This window comes from Anas platyrhynchos, chromosome 22, assembly GCF_047663525.1.
Source record: "Anas platyrhynchos isolate ZD024472 breed Pekin duck chromosome 22, IASCAAS_PekinDuck_T2T, whole genome shotgun sequence".
Classification (NCBI taxonomy): domain Eukaryota; kingdom Metazoa; phylum Chordata; class Aves; order Anseriformes; family Anatidae; genus Anas; species Anas platyrhynchos.
The window spans coordinates 2849656-2873921 of NC_092608.1; the positions used below are offsets into that span (position 1 = coordinate 2849656).

At 55.9% G+C, this 24266-nt stretch overlaps 2 protein-coding genes across 3 annotated transcripts in view; one reads left to right on the top strand and one right to left on the bottom strand.

The window, feature by feature from the left end:
- The window catches only part of SAMD11 (sterile alpha motif domain containing 11), a 200034-nt gene extending 196880 nt beyond the window's left edge, over positions 1-3154 (top strand). For both annotated transcript variants that reach the window (XM_038166518.2, XM_072026846.1), the window contains 2 exons: positions 310-420; positions 2756-3154. In XM_038166518.2, coding sequence (XP_038022446.2) covers positions 310-420; positions 2756-3004 — 360 coding nt within the window. In that variant the 3' untranslated portion in view covers positions 3005-3154. The remainder of the gene's footprint in view (positions 1-309; positions 421-2755) is intronic.
- NOC2L (NOC2 like nucleolar associated transcriptional repressor) overlaps positions 3139-24266 on the bottom strand; it is a 36231-nt gene continuing 15103 nt past the window's right edge. The window contains exons 13-19 of the mRNA XM_027443365.3: positions 21183-21296; positions 20900-21001; positions 16921-17064; positions 12653-12766; positions 9917-10052; positions 7844-7987; positions 3139-6448 (exon numbers count right to left, since the gene is read on the bottom strand). Of these exons, the coding sequence (XP_027299166.3) occupies positions 6318-6448; positions 7844-7987; positions 9917-10052; positions 12653-12766; positions 16921-17064; positions 20900-21001; positions 21183-21296 (885 nt within the window). The 3' untranslated portion in view covers positions 3139-6317. The remainder of the gene's footprint in view (positions 6449-7843; positions 7988-9916; positions 10053-12652; positions 12767-16920; positions 17065-20899; positions 21002-21182; positions 21297-24266) is intronic.

The following is a 24266-nucleotide window of genomic DNA, read 5'->3' on the forward strand; positions in this document are numbered from 1 at the left end:
GTGCCTACAAGGACCGGGGCCGTAAGCTCCCGTAGCCAGCCCTTAACCTCTGCAGCACATACTAGGTGGAAAACTCCTGCACAAACCTCACTGCAATACTGTTGGGCTGTCGGGTCAGCTTTTTCCAAATAGCCACAAAAAAACGGTGTGTGATGCAGGATTTGTCAACAATTTAGATTCGTATGGTGTCGTCTGTCCTTTTTTTGGGGTTTATGTGTTGGCTCCTGGCTGTGGATTCAGGATGTAAACGCTGCCCGTGGTGAGGGATCTCTGCCCCTCAGCCCTGAGCCTGGCCCCGTTTTCCCGCAGGTATTCCGCGAGCAAGCGATCGATGGTGAGACCCTGCCCCTCCTGACGGAAGAGCACTTGCTGAACAACATGGGGCTGAAGCTCGGCCCCGCGCTGAAGATCCGCTCTCAGGTAGGAGCAGTCCCACTGCCGGGCGGTACCAAGGGGCACACGGTCAGGCTGTCCCCAGCTGGAGCTGGTTTAGTGACTGTAATTTTCCGAGTGATAATCGTTCAGTTATTTAATTTGGGTTTCAGGAGCGCGTGTGCTGGGCTCCAGAAATGGTGCGTGTGCTCATCCATCGGTCAGGCAGCTCTTCCAGGGCAGACAGCGCACAAATAGCTGGGGACGGGGATGCAGAGGGAGCCTAAATCGACCCCGGCGAGGTGCTTGTGGCGAGGGAGAGCAGCTGCAGCCAGGCAGGGGAGGCAGAGGATGCCAAATCAGCTCCACCTGAAATAGTCTGCGGGGCCTCGAGCGGGTGATGCCATTTCGGGAGATGTGTTTTTGTTCTAGACCGGCTGCAGGGCCTCCTGCTGCTCCTTTCCCTTGTGTCCCAATGGCTCTGGGCAGCTCCCTTTTGGGGAGCTCGAGGCCCCGAGGCGTCTCGCAGGCTCAGCATCAGCTGCTGGGCGCTTTCCCTCCCCGGTAACATCAAGCTCTGCCCCTCCTCGGCCGTGCTAGCACAAACCTGCTGCCTGTTTATTTCCTCCTCAACAGATCATTTTGCTCCTGTAGCACTATTTCTTTAAAGCAATGCCAATCCTCCCCAAAACACCTTTTTTTTCTTTTTTTTTTTCCCCTTTTTTTCTCCTGCCTTGGCTCCCAGCTGCCCGTGGAGGTTTGCTCGCGGTCACAGCGACCCGTTACAGCTGCCTCCAGCTCCTCTTGGACACGAAGCTGGCCGAGCAGCTCTGCTCCAGCTGCGTTTTGTTTTCCCCAAACCCATCCAAAAACCAGCAACCAGCCCCTAGCACACGTCAGGACCAGGCGGGGCTGCAGGGTGCCACCGGGCAGCACACGGAGCATCCCTGCCCTGATCCAGGAGCCGTGCGTTTGTTAGGTTATGTTAAAACAATGAGGGAGCCTTTACGGCTTTCCCTACAGCCCTCACTGTTTACGAGGGGGCTAATAAAAAGGTTCTGTGGGCAATTGTTCCCCGTGGGTCAATTCAGTAGGAAATAAAACTCGTATGTTTCTTAAAAAACAGGGAATGCCAAATAGCTCGCAGACATACCGAGCGTGGATGTGGTAGGGGGAGGAATATGAGATAGGGGCTGAAGCTCGAAAAACCCTGCTTCGATTTAATCAATAGTGTTTAAAGTTCTCTAATAAGGCAGGGGCTGGGGGGGGGTAAGTGGGGGAGCAGAGCCCTGATGTTGCTCACTGCATAATGCCCCGGTTGTCTGGTTGGAGCACAAGCCGGTGTTTTTGTTTAAGCCTAAATGTGAACCAGCTGTGTAGGTGCTGGAAAGTTGTGAGGCCTTTGGCCCTCACTGGGAGGCAAGAGCTGCTGCAGGAGGGTTTTCTCCGGAGCTGCAGCAGGGAGAGGCTGCAGGCTTACAGCTTCCTGCGCTGCTAACAGAAGCCACCCTGTAGCCAGATTGTTTTTTTTTTTTTTCCCCCTCTTGCCATTAGAGCAATTCCTGCTCTTCAAAAATGTTCAGCGGGTGCTGGCCTGTGGCTTTCTAGCACTTTGGGGCTGGCAGAAGCTTTCTGGTGAATCGGAGGTGCCTGTAAATGGGATGGGATGAGGCAGGTGTTGCCAGCTCGCTGCACCCCGTACTGGAGGCAGCTGCCCAGGAGGTGACCCCAAAGCCTGGTGCAGCAGGGTGCACGGGGATGGATGCATCCCACTGCCAGGTTTCACCCGGGGCCATGCAGAGCACGGTCACACGTGGCTGTGCAGCCTTACCTAGCACAGGCTCCAGGTTTCCACAGCCCCTTTCTGAGCCCTGAGCATTTCAGGGGCTGGATTTGGGTCAGCGTTGGGGTTTCGGGCTTGCTTTCAGCCTGGAGCACAGCGAGGCCATCAGCGTGGGACACAGGCAGGACACGTTGCAGGAGGGATTCTTGCACTGCCCATCCCAGCACAGCTTTAGCCTGCGAGATGTGAGCAGGGCTCCAGCTCCAGCTGCACTTTGGGGCCATGCTCTTTGTGAGCCATGCCCCAAAGCGCCCGGCACTAGAGGGAGCGCGCTGGCGCAACAGAGCCCTTTAGGAAAAGGGAGAGGGGGAAGAAATCTTCCCGGATCTTCTCCAGCAATGCACCAAGGGGGTTTTGGTGCAGCAGGAACAGCAGCTCTTCATTTAAATGGTGTCACTTCCCCGGATTTGGGTCCCTTCAGGTTTCAGCCCCTGGGGCGCTGCAGGACCGCGCAGCCCCTGGGGCTGGGGCTTTCCGAGCCGGGTTGCGCACAGGCTCAGCCCTTTAACCCCTGCGTTCACTTTCTGTTTTTTTCCCTAGGTGGCCAAGAGAGTGGGCCGAGTGCTGTACATGGCCGGCTTCCCCATGGCTTTCCCTCTGCAGCCCCCTGGTTTGAGGCCCCCGGAGCGGGACCTGCCCCCCGCCGACCTGCGGCCGTCCTCCACGGGCAGCGTGGCTTCGCCCTTCAGCAGCGGGCTGCCCTCGGCCAGCCGCATCTCACCAAAGCAGGAGAACGGCAACCCCGCCATCCTCGCCGGGCTCAACGACACCACGAAACCTCCCTCCTAACCGCCGGCCGGCTCGGGGCTGCTGCTGGAACTGAGCTTCGGCTGGGGGAAACCCAAGGGAAGGCGGCGCGAGAGCAGGAGAGCCTCCCTCGGCGCCAGACACGGGAGCGAGGAAGGGAGGGTTTTAAGGTTTGGTTGTTTGTTTTTTTTTGGATGCATTTGCTTTTTGTTTAAAAAAAAACTCACGGAAGTTTTAAAAACTGTATAAAGGGAAGGAAAGAAAACTATCCAAAGATGTTTTTCGAGGCAAGACGAGTGAAGAGGAAGATGATGGTGGAGGACGGCGGCGGTGCCCTTCCCTTCCACGCCCCTTCGCGCTCCCCAGGCTGATGGAGAGCTGGGAGCGGGGAGGAAAAAAAAGCTCCTCTTTGCCTTCAGAGCCACACGGCTGGCAGCAACTTCTGGCAGTGACTCGGAGCAGGGCCAGGGACCGGGCACTGCTCCTCCCACCGGTACTCAGCACCCCTGAGGGAAAAGGAAACCCACGGAAACGGCACGCGAGCGCCTTCCCAAGCAGCTCCTCCTCCCGGGAAACTGTCCTCAGTTCCTCATTCAGGTGTCTATGCATCTCTAGCGACTTTTAAAACAATACCAAAGACAGACAAAAAAAAAAAAAAAAGAAAAAAAAATAGAAAAACTTAAAACTAAAAGGCAAGTTCCGGTCCATGTTTACTTCAGTGTGGATGGTACGGCACAGGCGGCGCGCGGCCCCTCGGCTGGGGGCTGCCCTCTCCCCGGCGCCTTTTCCTTGCAGCACACACCCAGGAGGACTCTGCTCCAGCCCCACAGAGCTGCTTTTTTTGTTTTTTTCCCCTTGTTTTGTTTTAAAGAAGAAAAAAAAAAAGGAGTGTGTGTGCTGATTTGGGACGAAGGGTCACAGGCCTCACTCCAGCGTGGCCCTCTCCCTCTTGTCGCGTGTCCTACGGACTCATTTCTACGTTTGGGTTATTATTATTTTTGTTCGTTTGTAGGGTTGGTTTTTGTTCCTTTTAAAGCCTTGTTACAGAGGTGGATGTAGTTGCACATTCTGGCCTGCTGTGGACCATGAGACGGATACCTGTGCGTTCCCAGAGGAGGGGGAGGGATGCTGGGGGGGGGTCAGGCTAAAAAAAAAACAAGGGGCAGAGTTTTTACTACTGTGAACGAGACGGAAACTCCTGGGGGTGACCTCCTGTGACTTGTACAGTTGTGAGCAACAATCACATGTGGTACTTTTCTCTCTCTCTCTCTCCCCTCTTTTTTTTTTTTTGTTTAAACGTTGCACGTGCTGCCGTTTTTTCTTACAAAAATAGCTTGGTGGTACATTAGCTTCTTTATATTGTAAAATAATTAAAAAAAAAAAATTGTCATTATCCATCACATCACGATAAAAATGCTTTCCAGCAATCAGTTTAAATAAAAAAGAAAAACACTTAATTTACAAATGGTACCTGGCTTCCTGAGCCCCTCGTGGATGGGTCCTTTACCCACGAAGCCTCTTTCATCCTGTGCATGCTGCTGGTGGTGGGAACCCGGTGTTAAATGGCAAAAAACCTCCTTGCCCAGCAAAGTTAAGGGAAAGGAGGCAGGAACAGCCCCTTTCTTTTGGAAGAGAAGGTAAGTTCAACCTTTTTCTTGTAGTTAGGGCCCTGCAAGCCTCGTCCCTGCAGCCACATCCCAGCTGTCACCGCCTGGGGACAGCAGCTGCGTTACCAGCCTGGCCCCTCAGTCTGGAGCAATCCCGACCCCTGCTAAAGCAGCAGGTGCTCAGCCCCCTCAGGGCTCTCTAAATAATAAATAAATAATAATAAATTATTGATTTCTGAGGATACTCCCTCCTCCTTAGGGGCCAAAGGGTATCTGGGCGCATGTTTAGGGACAGAACTAATAATTATTTTAACTACAGCTGCGGGAAGAAAGAAACCACAGCGCCCTTTCTACCCCCTAAGCTCCAAAAAAACGTAATGAACTTTGAAGGACACAGACCCAGTTCCCCCACAGCCCTCCTGCAGCAGTGATTTACCCGTTACCTGCACAGCAAGGATGGTTGGAAGCAGGAGAGGAGCAGCACGGGGTGCAGGGCAGGAAGAGCAGAATTACAGCTTGGTGTGGGTGTCGCTCAGGGATGGGGCGAGAGGGAGCACAGCAGCCGGGCTGCGCGACACGTGGCTTGACTGGTCCTTTTTGGCTGCAGTAAGGGAACGTTTCTGAGCTGTGGTTAGTTCTGCTCCATGAAAACAGCCCTTAAAAATACAGATTTTTAAATGTTTTAAAGAAAACAGCTCGTCTTCTTGCGGTGTGCCTGGAGGGGAACACGTAGGCAGAGCAGCAGGCAGTGATGAACAAGCCCGTGCAGGCAGCTTGGCCACCCCGGTGCTGACACCGAACGGGGACAGAGAGGAATAAAGATAACATTCAGCCCTGCCTCTCTCTCTTCCTTTCCAAGAAATCTGCATGAAGAAAAAAAAAAAATACCCTTGAAAGGCATGGTTAATTTTCAGGAGTGTTTTTTTTTTTGTCAGATCACTCTGAGAATACTTAAACCTGTTTTTTAGGGAGGGCTTGCAGGGCTCACAGCCAGCAGCCGGGCACGTTCCCGGTGCCACCACGGGTGACACCAGGACTGTCACAGCGCACAGGAGCACCCTGAGTGCCCCTTGGCTCACCAAGCACATGGATCTGGGGTCTAGCCAACAAATCCTGGGCAAATCCTACAATTTTTCTGATGTGAAAAGCGTATTTCCTACATTATTACCTTGGCCTCCTTACTCCACCCTGCTCCCACACCCCAGGGCTGGTTATTTCAGGTTCCCACACACTCAGCATCCTTACAGCCTGGGCATCTGGCTGAGCTGCCTCGGCTGTCCCCGATAAAAGCTTTCCCTTTGCAGCGAGGACACAAAGCTCCAAACACTCTGCGCACTCCTTGAGGACCCCTGGCTAAAGAGAGGGTTTGGGGAGAAAGCCCGGAGCAAAACGGGGAGGCTGGACGGGCAGGAGGCCCCTCAGACAAAGGGGCTGCTCCTTCCCCTGGCCAGCAGAAGCTGAAATGGGAGCCTACGTTATTTAAACCAGATTTTAATGAGGGCTTTTTATTACCTACGCCGAGCAGTTTTACTGGCTTTGAAGTGCCCCAAAAAAAAAACGTTACCAAAAATATATAGAGTCTGTAGAAAAAGCTTGAGAAGTCCAAGCGGCTGCTGCGCCGTGTCACCGTAACAGTCCTCGGTGGCACCTGGGGATGGGTCCCCCCCCTCCTTACCACCTCCTGGAGCCCAGCTGGAGGTGCTGGAGGCTGGGGAAGGTCCGGCGGGGCTGTAAGGGCCCGGAGGTGCTCAGTCCTCATCGGAGAACGCCAGGTCCTCCACAACGTCCTCACCGCCTTGCGCCAGCTGCTCCAGGTCAGCCCGCGACAGCCCCTGGGGGCCTCTCCTCTGCTTCCGCGGGGCCTCGGTGCTGTCGTCCTCTGCGGGTGGGAAGAGAGGGAGAGAGAGAGAGAAAGAGGTGTAAATCCTGCTTTACTGGGGGGCAGGTGGAGGCAACTCGTCGCTAATTAAGCCCAGAGACTCGTTAATTTATTGGCAGCGCTGCAGCTCCCCGAGAGCGGTAGGTGAGCGCCGCAGGGCGCAGCGCAGGCTCTGGGGAGGGGGGAGAGGTAACGGTGCCCCAGGCACGAGGGAGGGGATGAGGCAGGCAGTGCCCCCAGCCCTCTCAGCAGCCTTCCCCTCACGGAGACCCCTCTTGGGGGGGTGAGGAGCTGCCAGAAAGGAGCTGTGACAGCCGCAAGGCTCCCAGCAGCGTGCAGGCTCAGCACCAGCCCCTGGGAGCTTCTTTCCGTGCATCCCCTGCTCCAAAAAGGACACAAAGCCACCTCTGGCTGCCCACACCGGGCTGGATGCTCACGCTGAAAACCCCACTAAAGCACCAGGTCTCCCAGACCCCAAAACAAGGTGATTTTCCCTACGTGTGCCTGCGTACAGAGGTGGGCAGGGAGGAGCAAGGCTGCCTCGTCCTCCTTGCCAGCGCTGCCAGAACACGCACTGAGCCCTCGTCTATTCCAGGCGAGGTGGCTGGGCTGTGAGTGCCAAGCCACAGCCATCTGCCACGCTGAATCAGTTGGGTTTTGCTCTCGCTTGGCCTCTTTCCCCCTTCTGCTCCCCAAACTGGTTAAAAGAAACCACCCCGGGAGCTTTTTGTGGCTGTTCCCCGCAGCCGCGCATCACACCCAAAGGCAGGCAGGGGCGCAGAGGCTTGGTCCTATAAATCCCAGGCCTAAGCAATGGCAAAAAAAGAAAAAAAGGATGAAAAAAAAATAGCAAAGGAACAGCAGAGCAGGCAGAGGAGCCCTGGCAGGCCCAGCTCCCGTCTGCTCGCGTGGCAGTGACTTGGCAGAGGCAGGCAGGAGCGAGCCCAGCCGGGGTGCAGGCGGGCTCACGAGGTGGCTGCGGCTCCGTGCGAGGGCCAGGAGGGGCTGGCACAGCTGCACCAAAGCTTCCAGCCTCCCCCGTGGCACAGCGTTAGCCCCGAGGAGGAGCGCAGCCTCCACACCTCGCCTGCGGAGAGCCTTGAAGCGAGGTTTCTGTGCCCTGCCGGGCTGGGCTGTACTCACCGAGTCTGTTTGAGCCTCTCTGCAGGAGGCCCCTGCCAGGAGATGAAAGGGACTGGTGGCTGCGCAGCCCTTAACCCCTTCGCTCTCCGCTCGGAGCTGGCAGGGCTCCCCGTGTGCGTGCAGGGATCCCTCCTGCCTCCCCGCAGCTCACAGGGACAGGGGATGTGGCTCCTTTGTAGGATGCAAAAGGAGCCTCGGGCTCCTGGTGCTGTCAGGAACGTCCCTTCCCCTTTTCCTAGGAGCACTACTCACCGTCGGAGTTGCCGTCGTCTTCCAAATCTTCCTCGTCCTCCTCCACCTCGTACTCTCCCTCCTCGTCGTCATCGTCCTCACCATAGTCCTTGCTGCTTGCTTCGGAGCTGTCGTCATCCGACGCTGCTTTGGCTTTGGATTTCCCTGCAAGAGTTTTTACAGCGTAAACAGAAAATCAAGGGCAGCACAGGGCGTCACCACCCCAACACGTGCTGAAGGGGAAGCTCACCACTCGATTCCTCCTGCCACATCTCCCCACGAGCCTTTTGGCCTCACACTGGCGCCCAGAGAAGGATGCCCAGCACTTCAGAGGCTCTCCCCTTCCTCTGCACGGGGATTTCACCACGCAAATCAGCACCAAGAGATGCTGAAACGCATCCCCGGGGAGCAGCACCTCGAGCTAAGCCCGGTTTGCCTGCCCTGCCTCCCGACCTGCCCAGGCAGCTGCTTGCTCACATCTCAGCCCGTTCTGCCAGGCTTTTTTGCCCCAGCTGACCCGTGCTGCTCGCTGAGCCGGGTGCGGAGCCATCAATAAGCTCCCTGCCAGTGCCGTGCTGCCACCGATCCGTCAGCGCCCCGGCCCCCCGGGGCAGCTGAAGCCGTGGCTCGTGCAGGGAGCCCCCCGGGAGCCGGCTGGCAGCGCTGCTGGATGCTTATTGATGGGCACCTGAGCAGCTCCGGAGAGGGGAACGCACTCATCCATCACCCCGAGCACGGGGAGGAAGCAGGGGTGGGCAGGGAGCGGTGCTGGGATGTTCCCAAAGGCAGAGGTGGCTACGAGGGGATTTAGTGAGCTGCAGCCTCCTGTGCCCCTCCACCAAGCTGGGATCCTGCTGCCTCTCCCCCTAAATTCCCAGGGCAGAAGTCAAAGGGTTTCGCTGTGGGAGGCAGGAGCACATTGAGGTGATGTTTGGGGTGCTCCTGAGCTCCCCTCTCCCTCCAGATCCTCTGGCCGAGGGCACGCAGCAGGAATTTTGCCTGTTGGCAAATGGAAACGCCTGACCTCTCCTTCCACACCCCCGGCCCCCAGCAGCCCAGCCTGAAATTGCTGTAAGTGATTTTAAACGATATTAACACACGAAGAAACCTGCCCCAGCTCACGAGGGGCACGCCGACACCTAACGAACGCAGACATCGACCCCAAGCACTGCCCCCACTGCCTTCCCTCTGCAGCCATCCCCGGCACCCCACGAGGAGCAGGAACAAGAGCTCATCGTGTGCTTCTCCCCAGATGCGGGCTCTTTTCCCAACCTCTCCAGATCCCAGGGATCTATCTCAGCAAACCGCCCTGCTGCCACGCCGATCCCTCAGTATCTTGCCCGTTCCTTGCTGGGACACCTACAAAAACCCACCAACTTCTACCTCAACGCGCATTTTCCGACCATTTCTTCCTCCTGCAGCACAGAAAGCTGTGAGGGGGGCATTGGTTCTGTGCCAAACTTTCCTTGAGCCATGTGGGGAACTTTTTAGGCAGGTTCCACAATTTACTATGGCCCCCTCGTGGTCAGAGCCAGCGAGTGGCACCATTTTCTCCAGAGGCTCCAGACTTTCTTGTCTCACCAAGAACACTTCCAGTGTCACCTGCTAGAAAATAAATTCATCCCAAGTGCATGCAGAGAGAGGGAAACCGTTCTTCCATCAAAGGTTCTTGTTCTGGTAACCAGCCCCTGGGCTAGCTGCTGTTTTGCAGTGAAAATCAAGCCCGCTGCCAGGTAGAAAAACGTTTTTGCTCCTCTTTTCCACGTGGGGAACAAAAGTTGGATTTCTGCATCTCCGCCCAGCGTGCAAAAAAGGCAGCAAACGCTCCTATGTTCTCCGAGGCTTTGGGTCAGGCGTGGAAAAAAAAGGACTAAGGCAGAAGCCAAGGGTTTAAAATGAGCTGGGGTGACAACGTGGGAGAGGGAGAGGAGGAGGAAAGCCTCCCAGCTGTCTTCTGTCACTCTGAAAAGCCACCAGCGTGCTGTGCTCCCTCTCCATGTCACTCCCCCTTTGAAATGAACATGCATCTCCCTCAGGGCAGCAAAACCTGGCGAGGAGAGGCGAGGAGAGGCGTGCCCAGCCCTGCAGCCCTACCTTTTACAGCAATCCCAGTGCTCTCCTCATCAGAGTCAGTGTCCAGCTCGAAGAGCTCCTTGAATTCCTTCTTGTCTTCCTCCTTCCTTTCCTCTTGCTTCTTACGCTTAATTTCGGGGAAGTTCAAGTCTTCAAGCTGGGAAAAAGACAAAGAAAACACCAAATCAACGTTAAGCACGACCTTAATTTGTACTTTTTACACACAAAATGCTGAGCTGAAACGCAGGAACTTGGCTTTGCCCTGCCTGTTGGGTCTGCCTGCTGCCAGCCAGGGACACAGGGAGGGATACCTCTGAAGAAGAAACTTTCCAGCAGTGCCCAAAGCCGTGGCAGCTCTCGCAAGCTGTTTTCTTGGCCCTAAATTTCAGAAAAGGTGCTTTAGGTCTGTCCCTGCCATGTCTTGCCCTGTTGCTAGCCCTTCTGGAGATCAATGGGCCAAGCCTTGCTGCTGCAGCCCCAGCCAATATCAATGCCATTAAGTACTTGCAATTGACACCACCTCGCTGCTCTTTACACCTCTCCGGAGGGGGATTAGGGGGAGGATTTACTCGCCAGGGCTCGGGCCAGCAGGGCGAAGATAATCAGAATGCAAATTAAATCCCAAGTGCTCTCTGAACATCAGCTGCCCGCTGCCTGTGCCTGGCTGCACACCTCCTGGGAAGCACTCATGCATTAGCACACATTAGCTTGCTTGGAAACATTCGCCCTGCGACTAATAACTCATTTGCTCTCTCCCACCCCTCGACGCTCTCCTCTCCGACCACGGCCACTGCTTCACCCCTCCCATGGTGGGAGATGCAGCATTTGGGAGGGTGCAAGAGGCACAGTGTTTGTTCCTGCAGACAGCTCCAGCAGTTTCTCCCAACCTGGTTTGTGGTTACGGTCCCCAGCTGGGCAGTATTGATTCCAGGAGCTGAGAGCTTGCAGCACCACGACGGAGAGCCAGAGGCTGGCTGGAGAAGGGGAGAGGGGAGCAAAGCAGGCTCCTGGTTTGAAATCACCATCCCACCTGCTTTTTTCTGCTACCAGACTTCTCCTTCTGCTGACCCTGCAGAGACCTGGGTGCTGGGAGGATATGTGAAGGGAGAAAGCAACCTGTGGGTGCTGGGGACACGGAATCACCGCGCTGCCCTGATGCTGGCAGCCACGGGCAGCACCTTTGGGTGCTCCCTGCCAAGATCCACGCTGGCTGCAGCCCTTGCGTGGCAGCTATCGCTCCTCAGCAGCTCCAAAAATAAATGCAAAAATCATTCAGGGGCTCGTTCTCCTTCTGCAAGACCTTCTGAGTGTCCCTAGGAGTGCCCTCAGGACCAACACGCAGGCAGCAGAAATCCCTCCCAGCTGCACAGCGACCACAAAGCAGGGGAACGAGGACCTGCCCCGAGCCTGCGCCCGCAGATCCAGCCCGTGTTCATCACGCAGGGGCAGTAATTAGGTAATTTGGGGGCCAGTCTTTTAATCCCCAGCTAGAAGGTCGCTGCAGACCGAGTCTCACGAAGCCGATTAGTCTGCATCCCATTAAAAACCTTTGGGAAAAGCAAAGGGAACGGGCAGACGGGGTCAGCGTTGTTATATAAGGCGAGCTGCAGCTCGGAGCAGCTGAGAGCCAGGCTGATTTTTTTCTCTTTTTTTTTTCTTTTTTTTTTTTTTTTCCCTGTTATTATTTTTCCCCCCAATGGCTGCTAATGGGACATGGATTTTCCCAGCCCTAATGGGCCTCATGGTGTTCACTCTCCTGCTGGGGCTCACAATGCTGCATCATTAAGCTAGCAGCCCCCACCGAGAGAGACAACAGCCCCATTCAGCACGCCGAGATGTCAGGCAGCCTCAGAGCTTTCTGAAAGCCAACTCCGAAATCTCTCTCCACGCTTTATCTGTTCAGCCCGCTTCCTCCAGGGGAGAACAAGTCCCTGGCCCTGCCCTCAAACTTCCCCTGGTTTCCCAAGTCATCCTCCTGAGCCTCACTCCGCCAAAGCAACCCCCCCTTCAAGGGGAGCTCTCCCTTTAGCTGGCCCTGGCAACCCCACGCTGCTCCAGCTCACCTTTAGCACGAGATGGGGGCTCGCCTACCCAGAGCTCATCTCCTGGCCCCTTGTGACAGCTGCTTTGGTACTGGGAAAGTCGTGGCTCGCACCAGTAAGGCCAGTTTGGGGCCAGGTTAGCCCCACTCCCACTTCTTGCTGCCTCTCAGCCCCATGCACGCGGTTTCATTTCTGCAAAGGCTGCCTTCTCCTGCTAGGCTTGCACCAAAAACAAGAGGCTCCTTTTGTTCCCTCTGCCCCCCGGGGGAATTTCTTCTTCCCCCTGTCCTTATCTCGGGGCTGGTGCCCGGGTGCTGAGCATTTCTAGGGTCTCGTGGCACGCTCCGGGGCTTGGCTCCGAGCCAGCCATGCTCACGTCCCATCGATTATTTTAATTGTTCCCCACCATACGCTGGAGACACCAATTATATCTATTTCCTGCTCCCTGGCCGGGCAGCCCAGCTCAGCCACTTTCATTGCATTAGCATCGAGACAGCTTTCCTCTCCTTTCCTTTCCTTCAGGCTCCTAATGCAAGCACAGCTCCCACCTCCCCCTCTGCATCTCGTGCCCTGAGGAGTGGCCAGGACCTTCCCTGGGGCAGGAGATGTGGGAAATGGCAGGGCCAGCCCCGTGGGGGGAATAAAACGCCAAGCAGGACTCATCTGGGATCTTCCCCTCCCTGATTTCTCCAGCGATCAGTCTGGTGTTTCTTACTCTTTCTTTGCCAGTGATTTCCAGCTGGATCTCCTTCTCCCTCAGCTTCTTCCACTGGGTGTAGTACTTGGTCAGCGGCGTCCCCTCCTCTTTGACCTGCTTCTCCCACTGCTCCTGCGGAGAGAAAGGGGTGCAAGGTGTAAGGGAGGTTGGCAAAGCTGTTCTGCAGCAGCATCCTGGCAAATGCAGGGAGTTGGGAGCGGAGTTAAAGCACCTTTTTGCAGCTGCTGGGTAGAAAACTGGCAAGGATGACTCCAAAAACGAGCAGGACGAGTGTGGATGCAGACACTCGAGCAACCCCCGAGTCAGGAGTGGTGTCAGTGAGTGACAACCCCCGCGAGGTCCCCTGGAGGACCACCGAGGTTTCTGGGCATGTCAGCCCCAAATGTGGGCTCCCAGCTCCCTGCTCTCCTCTTGTGGCACAGGCCTGGTTCTCAGAGGTGCCGAGAGCTCACGGCAGCTCTCCTAAATCAGCTCTGTGCCTTCTGGGATCCGCTGCTCCTACCCCAGCCTCTGCTGATCGCTCCTCTCCAGCTGCAGGGCGAGGACACCGCTACAGCAGCCAGGGCAGACAACGCAGCCTGCTGAGAAGGTAACGAAATTTGGCTCGAAGCTGCAGGCAGGGATCACACGGATTCATCGGAGGATCTCTCAGGACAAAATCCGCCCCCTGCTCTTGCAAGGGAGACATCTGATCGCCCGCTAAGTTCTTTTATTTTTTTTTTTTTAATTCGGGAAAACCTCACGCAAGCAGTTACAAGACCTAAATACAAAGGGAGCCTGCTTGCCTCTTCCCCCTGCTCCGTGGCCAAGTGTTTGTTTTTGCAACCAACGTTCCCCCGCGGGGGCTTGGCCTCCTCCCAGCCTTGGGAGAGCGCATGAAAAACGCCGAGCCCGCTTCCGCAGGGGGAGCACAGAGGCGAAAACACTGGGAATAGTGGGAAGCACATGAGATGCTTAGAAGGGTGTTTTTTTTTTTGTTGGCTGGAAGGGGCGAGGGGTAGAACGTCAGATTACAGCCTGTTGTTTTTAACCTGCCAGGGTCCCTTCGCTTCCAACCCGCAGAGAACCATGGCTGTTACCTGGATTGCCGCAGTGCCCGGGGCCTTTGTGCTATCCCACAGGACAAAGACAATTTTATCAAGCCCAGCCATGACATGGAAATAGGAATTTAACAGGCAAAAGGAGCAAGGGAAAGCAGCAGCGTGAGGCGGTGAAATCCATCACCCTACATCAGCTCTTGCTCTGGCCCGGCACCGGGAGGGAAGTGGAGATGATCTGTGGCCTCCGCAGCCGGCACCAGGCGCGTCGCGAGAGCGCAGCCAGCCAAAACGGCCCCCGGCTGGTAATTCCCCGGGTCCCAGACCCACAGATCCCTTGGGAGCGTTTGTAACACGGCTCCAAGCTCTGCACCGGAGCCCGTGGCTGCTCCCCAGCCTCCCCCCGGCGGGCTGGCAGCGGGGCTGATGGACCTCTGGCTCCGGCAGCGCCGGCTGGAGGAGACGCCAGGCGGCAGACAGCGCGGCTCTCCTGGAGCTCTGGCCCACGAGGAGTAATTCCTGAGGAGCACGGAGTCACCCCCTTCGTGGATCAGGCTCCCATCAGGCTGCCAGCTGCAGGCAGGCAATTTGTTGATGCTGCTCGGGGCGGAGGGCTTCCGAGAAAGGCTCTTCTTGGGGGAGGCAAAGGTCTGGTCGCTCTGATGCGGCTCTTTCGGGTTTAAAGAGTGTCGGAATCCAGAGATGAAAAAATAAAAATAAAACAATCCCATTTTTCTAATCGGCACGCCTCAATGGGGATTGTAAGAGTGGATGCTGTCGTACCCACCTCAACTGTTTGCAATTCTCCTTTTATTCCTGCCTCTGCATCACCGTGCTGCCAGGGGACACCCAGCACGGATCAAGCCCCCGGTGCTGTGCAAATGGAAAAGGTCACTGGGATGGGGATGGATGCAAATTTGGGAATCCTACAGCAACGAGGCAATGCCTGCCATCAGCTCATTCCCTCCCTGGGCTGGGCTCAAATGCAGGAAGAAGCACCTTTTAAAGGGCAGGAAGAGAACCTGTCCCCAAACAGGCTGGGCAAAATAGAGCTTTTGTTTCCCCAAAGCTGCCCCAACCTTACCTGCGGCGCTCCTGCAGGTGCACCAGCATCAGCTAGGAGCTGTGCGGGCAGCAAGATGTTAAAATGATGGCTCGGTTCTTAAAAAAAGGGGCTGCTGCCAGAGCTGCTGGGAAAAGCAGACAGTGGCAGGGTTGTTGGAAACCCGTTTTTTCTTTTCAGCCAACGATCCTCCCCAGCCCATCGTTCCAGGGAGCCCTGGGGGCTGAAACCTCTACCTCTGCGGAGCGGGTGGGTGGTCACGGCGCTGTCTGCCCGCAGAAGCTACAGAACAACAACACAACCCCAACCACTGCGCTCCAGACGGGAAGCCTAATTCCTCTGGCAAAGCAGCCCGAGCCCGAGCGGCGTTTCCAGAACCCAGGACTACTCAGCCTCTTCAAAACCAGCACTGTCAACCCCTTCATCCCAGAAGAGCAGCGCTGTGCCCAGGCACCCGTGTGCCAGGATTTCCAAGGGTGATTTTCCTGCAGTTCCTGCACTTTGATCCCCTCAATTACCTCCCAGACACAGATAATTCCTCCTCTCTCCTGCTGGGCAAGGAATTATCCGACTCACCGCTGACTCTCAGGCGGAGGCGTGCGCACACAGCTCACCTGCAGAGGTTGCTGCGCCGGCTAAATGCAAAGCTCCCCGTCCCAAAGGAAAAGCAAACAGAGCTTCGTTAGCGAGGCTTCCCTTTGGCTTCGTTTGCATAGGGCCTGCCTTGCAGATACCTCGGAGCTGAGCAGGTCAGCAGGTCCCAAAGAAGGAGGAATCAAAGCAAAGTGAAAAAAAAAGCTGTGAGCAGGGATGCTGAACGGGCTCTCCATCCCCGGGAGGGCGTAGCTCAGAGCAAGCTGACTCCTGGAGCAGGGGAAGCGAGGAGGAAGGCGGCCTCTGCAGCTGTGCACATGCCAAGGAACTTCCTACCAGGGGTGAGGAATCACTGGTGTGTCTGGTAAGGCAGGAGGGGAGCAGGACAGGAGCACGATCCCCTTGGAGGCAAAAAAAAAAGAGCAACAGAAGGTTCCCCTCCTACCCCAGGCCGGCAGAGAACAGCACAACGGAATTAAGCCCAGGCAGCTGCTTCTGGAGCGTTTGAACAGGTCCCTGCTTCGAGCTGAAACCAGCAGCTTCCAGTGCCTCCATCTGCATCCAGCTGGCTGCGGCAGCTTCCTTACGGAGAGGCCCTGGAGACCAGCACCTCTTGGCACGCCTCGACAGGCAGCTCGTCTCCGCCTGCTCCTTTCGTGGTGCCTTCCCTCCGGACCCTTCCCAGCCAGGGGAACACCCCTAGCCACGACAGGTTTTTTCCAGGAAGACAGCATCTCGTTCTATTAGCCAGATGGCCATCTATTTACTACCTCACCCTCCAAATATCCTGTTTTCTACCCGTGCAGTTCATTTCCTAAAATAAGAAGCGCTGACCATTACCCCTGCTGCTCTCCTTCAGCTCATCACTGAGGCAAAACTGCCCTGAGATGCAGCCCAACACCTCCACGGGCCCTATGAGCCACCCAGCACCACTGCATCTTTTCCAGGCACTGAATGTGCTCAGCATTTCCTCTGCAGGGTGGTGCTTGGATTGCAGACAGCAGGACACACCAGCATCTCTCCTGGTGCCCAGCTGCGGTGCCCAGGGTGCCTGATCACAATTCTTTGGGCTCGTACCTTTAGTTGGTCTCCAGTTCTGCCTCCACAAGAGACCAGGAAAATGGAAAAAGCTTTGGCTCAGGATTCTGAACTGTATCAGTCAGATTCAGCTGCTGGAGAGGTGTCTCCACAGACCAGGAGGAAACAACACGGTGATAGAGGAGGTGAAATCCCCCCCCTTCACCTTAAGGCATGAGCTGGCACCGGTGTACCAGCAGCGGGGTGATGAGAAGCCCGAAATTCCCCAGCAGAGGATGTGCCCCAGCGAAGTGAGGCGCTTCCATACGTGCGTGTGTGGTGAGTAAGAGCAGGGTGTAATTTATGGCCTGTGTTTTCCATGAGGTTCTTGGCTGCGGGGCCCTGCCCAGCCGGGTTGTTTGCGAGCGCCTGCCGCACCCCACGGCCCCGTTTCCAGGAGCTTGTCCTCCCTCCTCCCCCTGCCACCCGCTCGGCCCCGGCAGCCGGAGCCTGCCTGTCTTTCCAGGAAGCCCAAATCGAAGCAGCAGACTCACCACAGACTCCCTGCTGGCCACCCCGAAGGTAGCTTTCTGACGCCTGCTGGCGATGTAGGCAGAATTTTCCTGCACTTTCTCCAGCAGCTGCCGGATAGGCTTGCAGTAGTTGGCGATCTTGCACTCCTTCAGGAAAGATTTTAGCTGGGAGGAGGGGGAAGAAGAAGAAGGAAAGCCACGTTAGAGTTTCCATGCACAGACCCCATCAGCAAAAAAAACAAAAAACATCTCCCACCCTCGGTGAGGGACAGCACGGGGGTGCCTGCTCCCTTCCATTCGCACCACGGAGCAGAATCCTGCCAGCCTGGGCTGGGAGGATGCAGAGATACAGATATCTGCACCCAATCCAGCTGTGGGGCTTGCTTAGGAACAGCTCTGCACCCTTTAACTCGAGCTCTTTCTGAAAGGATGCACTGCTGGGGCTGGAGCAGCACAGCGGCGGATATTGGGGTGGGAATCCCAATAGGTGAGGCTGGGAGGCAGAGATTGAGAAAGGAGTGCACAAAGGATCGTCTGTGGGCTGGGACTGGAGGTCTTTGCACGGCTCAGTGGGAAAACTGGGGGCTGGCAGAGCTGTAGGGCCGTGGGTCAGGCCAGGGGGCCATGTGCAGAGTCACACGGGGTGAAGTTTGCTTAGCGCCTGCCTGCCAGCCCAGCTCCGGCTGGAACCTCCCATTTTTCGAGGGCACAAACCCACGCAGGCACCACAGAAAAATGCACGGAGCAACCCCCACAGGCATGTGCCTCGATAATTCCTCCTTTTAAGACCCAAGGGCTTCGGCGGAACGGCTGGGACGAGAGCCAGGCTGCCAGGAAACCACAAACCCAAAAAGGGCACGGGCCAGGTCCAGCCTACTCGCAGGGAGCTGGCCCCTGCCCTCCCTCGGCGCAGGAAACACTCCAGTACCCCCAGACGATGGGACTGTCTCACTGCCAACACCATGTTTTTGTGGGGTTTGCTTTTTTTCTCTCTCAGCAGCTCTCACAGGGCTCTGACACCGTGGCGAGGCAGCAGAGGATGCTCCAAAGAGGAGGAGAGATGGGAGCGCGCGGATTGACCCCGGTTTCCATTTCAGCACACTGCTAGGTTTCCACCAGCTCTCCAAATTCTGCAGGGCGACCTTCTTGCCGGTGTACCAGACACTTTGATTTAGGGGAAAAGAGACCCAAGGGGGCAGCAGAAAATGGTTAACCACGAGGGAGCCTTCACCTGCCTGCTCCACGCGGGGAGAACGTCCCCATCAGCTGGCAGCAGGGGCTGCTCTCCTCCCTTTCTCCACCTGCCAGCCCTCAGCCAACTCCGAGAAAGGGGAGATAAAACCAACACCTTGCCCCCTTTCTGCAGACAGCCCCGCCAACAGGTACAAAGGAACCATCCCCAAGCGCTGCTGCCGGCCAGCCCCGTCCTGTTCTCGCCCTCCCTTTCTAAAATATTTATTTTTTTTGCAGGCGCTGCATATTTATCTCCGCGGAGAGATGCATTTGTCATTCCATTTATCTCCCCTGATCCCCCCGGCTGCAGCCCCAGATCCATTTCATCCGCTGCCACGGACATTCTCATTTTTCTTCCCTTGCACGAGTGTCACCTGAAATCCTGCCGAATCTCGGGCTCTATCGGGGCGGTTTGGCGGCGTGCGCTCGCTCTCCCGGCCCTGCGCTTCATTTCTCCTCCGCCCCCCTCCTCTCCCCGACCCAGGCAATCCCTCACAGCCCCACTGCTATCTGCCACGGATATTAACGAAAGGTAATGAGATCTCAGCCCTGCGTTCGGAGGCAGGGAACGGCCGAGACAGTGAAAGATAGAGGGGGGGGAGAGAGAGAGAGAGAGAAAGGAACCCTCTGCGTGCCTTTTTCCCCGCTGCCAAGCACAACAACCGCAGCTTTCCAGAATAAAAGCGCTCAGAACATGTGTTTGTGTGTGTGTGTGCTGTTAACATCTCACGTCGGCTCCTAGCTAAGCAGCTCTGTGATTAGTGGGATTGATCCCGTCCAACTGCCAGCCTCAAACGCCAAGGGTTTGTACCAGCGGGGAGACCGCAGCGAAAACCCAGCTCCTCTTACAGTAAACGACATGGGCAACGAGAAATGATGGGCTGCAGCTGGGCTCATGTGTGCCAGGGAACCCAAAGCAACCCCAATCCTCCACTCTCAGGCAGCAGGGGCAATATCCAGCTGGGTCAGAGTGAGCAGGAGGGGGGGCAGCTGGCAGGGACCCCGGCACCTCCGTCCCTCTGCGAGCCCTGCCCTGACCGTGCCCCCTCCCAGCAGCACCAGCCCCTATCCAAACCCTCCAATTTTCCCCTTTAACCTCCCACCTCTGCTCTGCGCTGCCTGGAAGGACCCTACAGATGAGGGCTTCTCTTCCAAGCACCCAGACGCACACCCTGAGCTCCTCACCAGCCCGTGGTGGAGTGGAAGCAGCAACAGCCCGGGGGTCGTGCCTTTGAACCGCCTCCCTCCCCTGCTGGCTCTGCTTTCCTTTCATCTGCCCCGGCTGCTTCCTGCCTTCCAGGCAAGGAGGCTCCGAAGTTCAGGCTGAAGGCAGTTCAGCCCAGCTTCTCCCAAAGCCGCCGACCAGGAGGAGATGAGCTCTCGGCGCAGCCCTCGCCAGCTGGAAGCCAGCCCCTGCCCCACGGCGCTGAGCGAAGCACGGGGAGGGGGGGCAGAGGGATTTTTTTTTTTTTTTCTAGCTAACTGGAACGGTGCCAGGGGAAAAGCCTTCCCCCGCGTGCCTTCCCGAAGGCTCCGAGATTTTGGGAAGCTAACCTCAGCAGCCCGGGCCCAGCAGACGGCCACGAGGCTGTGGTTAGTGGCAGCCGAAGAGGAATCCGACAGCGGGAATTCTCTGCGGAAAGCCGGGCTGGTCCCGGGGTGTGTGTTTGGAAGCCACGGGGCGCTCCTCGTTCCAGCTCCAACCTCGGCTCCGACAGCTTGGCTGCTCCCAGCAGCTGCTGGCTGAGACCAAAGGGCTTTGTTCGCCGCCGATAAAGTGAGAAGCAAAAGGAGAGCAGGCACGGGAGCTGCTCTGTGAGCGTGGAGGCTGCCTGTCAGCTCGCATTAGGCAGGGCAGCTGGCTGGCAGCTCAGCAATGCCTCTGCCAGGCTGCAGCAGCAACGTGGGCAGGCACAGCAGCTCGTGGCAGCAGAGCAGAAGCGCGTGGCCCCATGGAGGATACAGGAGCAACCAAAATTGTTCGCCACCTGCCGCTTGTGAGTTAAAAACAAGAGGAATGGGAGGATGTGAAGGAACAAGCTCCAGCTTGTTTGCACTCAGCAATCCTCCTGTGCAAAGCAGAGAGGGCGCTGCTCATTCGAAACAAGCCACCAGCTTCAGCTCCCGGTATTAGGGGAGGATTAGGCTCCATACACCCAGACATGACCCCATTAGGCTGCCTTATTGCAGGGAAAGAAGTGTGTAAACACGAAGTGGTGAGGAAGAACTGCCTGCCACGGAATGCCAGGGCAGAGGGAAAGGAGAGCTCTTTGCAGCAATGCTCTGAGGTGCGCTGAGGGAGATGGACAGAGACGGGGATTGGACGCGGGGAGAAAGTGCCCCAGCTGGAGGGGACACAGGCAGGGAGAGAGGATTGCCATCTTGTGGAGAGCACGTGAGAAAAGCCATAAGGCAAGGAGAAACACGAGCTCTGAGAGCACAGGTGCTGTGGTGAGGTAATACAGCAAATCTGGACAACTCTAAATCGCCAAGGACTGCATTCACTGGTCAAAAATGCATCTCTACAGCCCGTTGTCCCTCTCTGTCTCCCAAAAGAGCGGCTCACACTAAAGCCACTTTCACCTACCTTCAGCCTCCTGTTGGATGCCTCTGTTCCTAAGAATCCCTCAAAATGCAAACACAAACTGTGACTAGGAAAAGGTAAACAGCTCTCTCCTCACATTATCAGGACCATCTAAAGTTTGCTGCTAGGTTAAAGGAGCTCATCCCACTCTGGGGACGTTCCAAGAGGTGTCCTATACCTTACCTGGATGATAGTGGGGAGAACCAACTCTGGGAACCCGATGCTGTGGGCTTGGCAATGCAGATACTCAAGAATCAGGTCATAGAGCTGTTCGATGAGGCCATCCTAGGTAGAGGGAGCAGAAATAGAGATATCAGATAGGAACTAAGCCCCTCAGCTCCCAGACTGGGAAATGAGCCTCTAACCTACAGGACGGGATCACAGAACACATGGCTAGGGCCAGTCCTGTTTGTAGAGAGACTGTGTTGCTGAGGATGTGCACTGTTGGTAGCTGGGTTCCACTTACTCGGAAGGCTTTCTCCTGCAGGTTGGCGTTGGAAAGCTTCAGGATCACCGCGAAGTTTATCGGCTTAGCACTCATGCGTCCTGGCCTCTTGTTGAAATCCACTTGCTGGAAAATCTGCAAGAGAAGCAATTGAGCGTAAGGATGGTCACGCCACGAAACAAACAGACACCCCACGACTCAACCAAGACCGTGCAGTTGATGACAGAGCTGAGAAGACAATCCAAGAGCCCTGACTCCTGCCTGCTCGTTCTGATCGCTGTCCAACAGCTTTTTTTAAATGTCCCAGCAAAGGACAGCTTGGGAGCAAACACCAAGCATACTCGAGGCTTTAGAGCCCTGAGCATGAAAGATGCCACGGAAGCGTGGTGTAAAAGGGAACCCACACAAGCAACAGCACGAGGAACTAGAGTTTTGCTCCTCAGACCTGTGCTTCGGACAGCAGGGTGGTACTGCAAGGCTTGAGTGTGCTTTGGAGCTGTCCCTGAAGACGAGATGCTTTTCAACATCAAGGCTAAATGCTGCTTATACCAACCGATTACCTTCTTATTGTCACTGAAGTAAGTGCCTGAATTGTCCTAGGAAGCAGATGGACCAGGAAGTCCTTTCCACAAATACCCCTTGCCAGGCAAAGTCTCTGGTCTAATGCCTTTCCCACCAGTGTCCCTTGTACCAATTATAACTGAACAGCCTTTGAATAAGCACAGATTATTCTCCACGGACACATTTCTCTTTATAGCAAGGGACGTGGGGAAAAAACTGGCTCCCTTCCAGAGGCTGAGCAGAGACTACACACGTAGCTCCTCAAAAAGAACCCCAACAGGCACACACAACACCCAGGGTAAAGCTGGATGCCCAACACACCGCGGCATGTCAAACCTGCATCTTTGCTGTTACATTCTTCCAGAAATGGGAAATGATAATGCTTAATGCTCATGGTTAGGGAAAAGAACATTTATTTCATGCAAAAGCTGGCAGAGGTAGACCTCAGGAGAAAGCTGAAAAGAGCTGCACAGACCGCTCGCACCAGGGCACGTTCCCAAAGACTCCCATCAGGGGATAACAAGCAGCAATCAAGGGAGGTGGTCGCTAATAAGGGAGCTTTGTTTCAAAAAGCCAGCCCCAAATGACCAACTGGCAATCACTTGCGTGCCAGCTGACAACCTTTGAGGGGTCTGACAGGGAACGCAGCCTGCCTGCCCGTGCCTCTGAGCACGAGGTCCCTGCCTCCAAGGCGCTCAGCCCCTAGATTCCCAACACTTCTAAATATTACTTTCGAGCAGGAAATAATTTCTATTCCCTCTACGCGGCGATACATTCATCATCAGAGCCCAAGCAGCCCAGAAAGGCAGCGCACTGATTGCTAGAGGGTGAGGTGGGGGAGAGGGAGGGCGCTCGGGTCATTCTGGTGCCCCCGGGCCAGAAAAGCATGGAGCCGGCTATTGATTTTTTTACATTTTATTTGTCAATCCAGGTTATTTGGAAGGGAGGGACAAGCCTGGTGGCTTGTGAAAACAAAGAGCCCTAGCCTAGGGAATCGATGCTATAAACCTCGTTATGCACGGTTATTTCTTTGGCCAAAACAGTCGTATTGATCCCCGAGGTCAGACGCATTAAAGAAAAAGGCAGCGGGTGCTGTGGGATCCTAACATGCCACTAGGCAAGTGGGAAAATACAAGCAGAGGGTTTGAAACCTTCCCAGATGTGCTGGGGAATCTGTCGGGACACGTGGAAAGGGGAAAAGTGTGGTTCCCAGCCCTAGATCGTGCAGGATGGCCCAGAGAGCGGCCAGGCTGAAAGAGGGGATGACTGTGTCTAGGAATCCTGTGGCAGGGCAGAAAGGTGATAATAAGGGACTGGAGGGCCAGAAAACATCCAAAGCCAAGGACTTGGCTGGAGTGAGACCCACCAGCAGACAGAAAAAAGGACAGGAGTGGGGTTTCAGCAAGCTCTAGCTCACTCCTCCTACGTTGGTAGGGTGAAGGGTGCTGGGGTGTACAGCTTGCACCAGCAGAAAACCAAGCCCACGGCCCCAGCACTCTTATTTTATTACCCCCACCCCATCCTGACTTTTCTCAGGCTCCAGCAAAGCCTCCTGGCAGCTACTTTGATCAGCCCGAGGCCGGCTGCCCCAGGCCAGCCCCCAGCAAGGAGGCAGAGCTCTGCAGGACCCGCCTGCAGCCTCCCCGCGGCTGCTCCAGCACCCTCCACCTCACCCCCGGCACCCAGCAGGGCTGCTCAGAGCCCAGCTGCTGCCAAGCTGAGAAAAACTGCTCAACTTTTGTAATATATTCCCGTTTTGCATCCTCTGGGGTTATTCCTTCCCCCCTACAGGACATTGCATCCCCCTTAGTTGAGCTACGGGAGGTTTCTCCAACATGCTAAGGTCCTTCTGAAGATCAGGGCTCTGCTGGTGCAGTAATTCCTCCCAGCTTTGCACCTTCTGCACGCTTTTTGTCCTTGTCCCTGTGTTCAAACCATGAGTGATAACATCTCATCCCCCTGACGAGCAATGACCCAGCAGCACACCCCACAGCCAGCTTCTCCAGCCCCCAAATCCTCAGCCTGGCTGTGAGGTGTGGGAGATGGCACCCAAAGCCTTGATAACAGGAAGATAAAACACCCGGGGGGCTCTTCCCTCATCCACAGAGCCAATTGGCTCTTGGTAGGAGGCTATTAGATGGGTCAAGCATCATTTCACTAAGAAAAGTCCTGGCACAAGCAGGGTTGTGCAGCTTAAAAGCTGCAGGGCAGTATTTGGAGGGAGGGAACACCCAGGATAAGGGATGCATCTTCAGCTGGTGCAGAGGCTCAGCTCAGCAAGCCTGACATTGTAGTTTTTCCTCCGTGCAATAATGCAAAGAGCCCCCAGCTTGTAGAAAACTTAAATCTATGACAAGGTCCAGGATTATGGGCCCCCAACAAGCCCCCACCCAGGTATGTCACCGGGCTTCAGGCCCCCCGGGGACCTTCTCCAAAGCGAGCTGCACATCCAAACCAAAACTCAAGCCATTGAAGTGTCAAAGTGAAGAGCTCACGCCTCCCTAAGCACGTCAGGGTTAACCTCTTTCCCCATTCCTCCGCAGG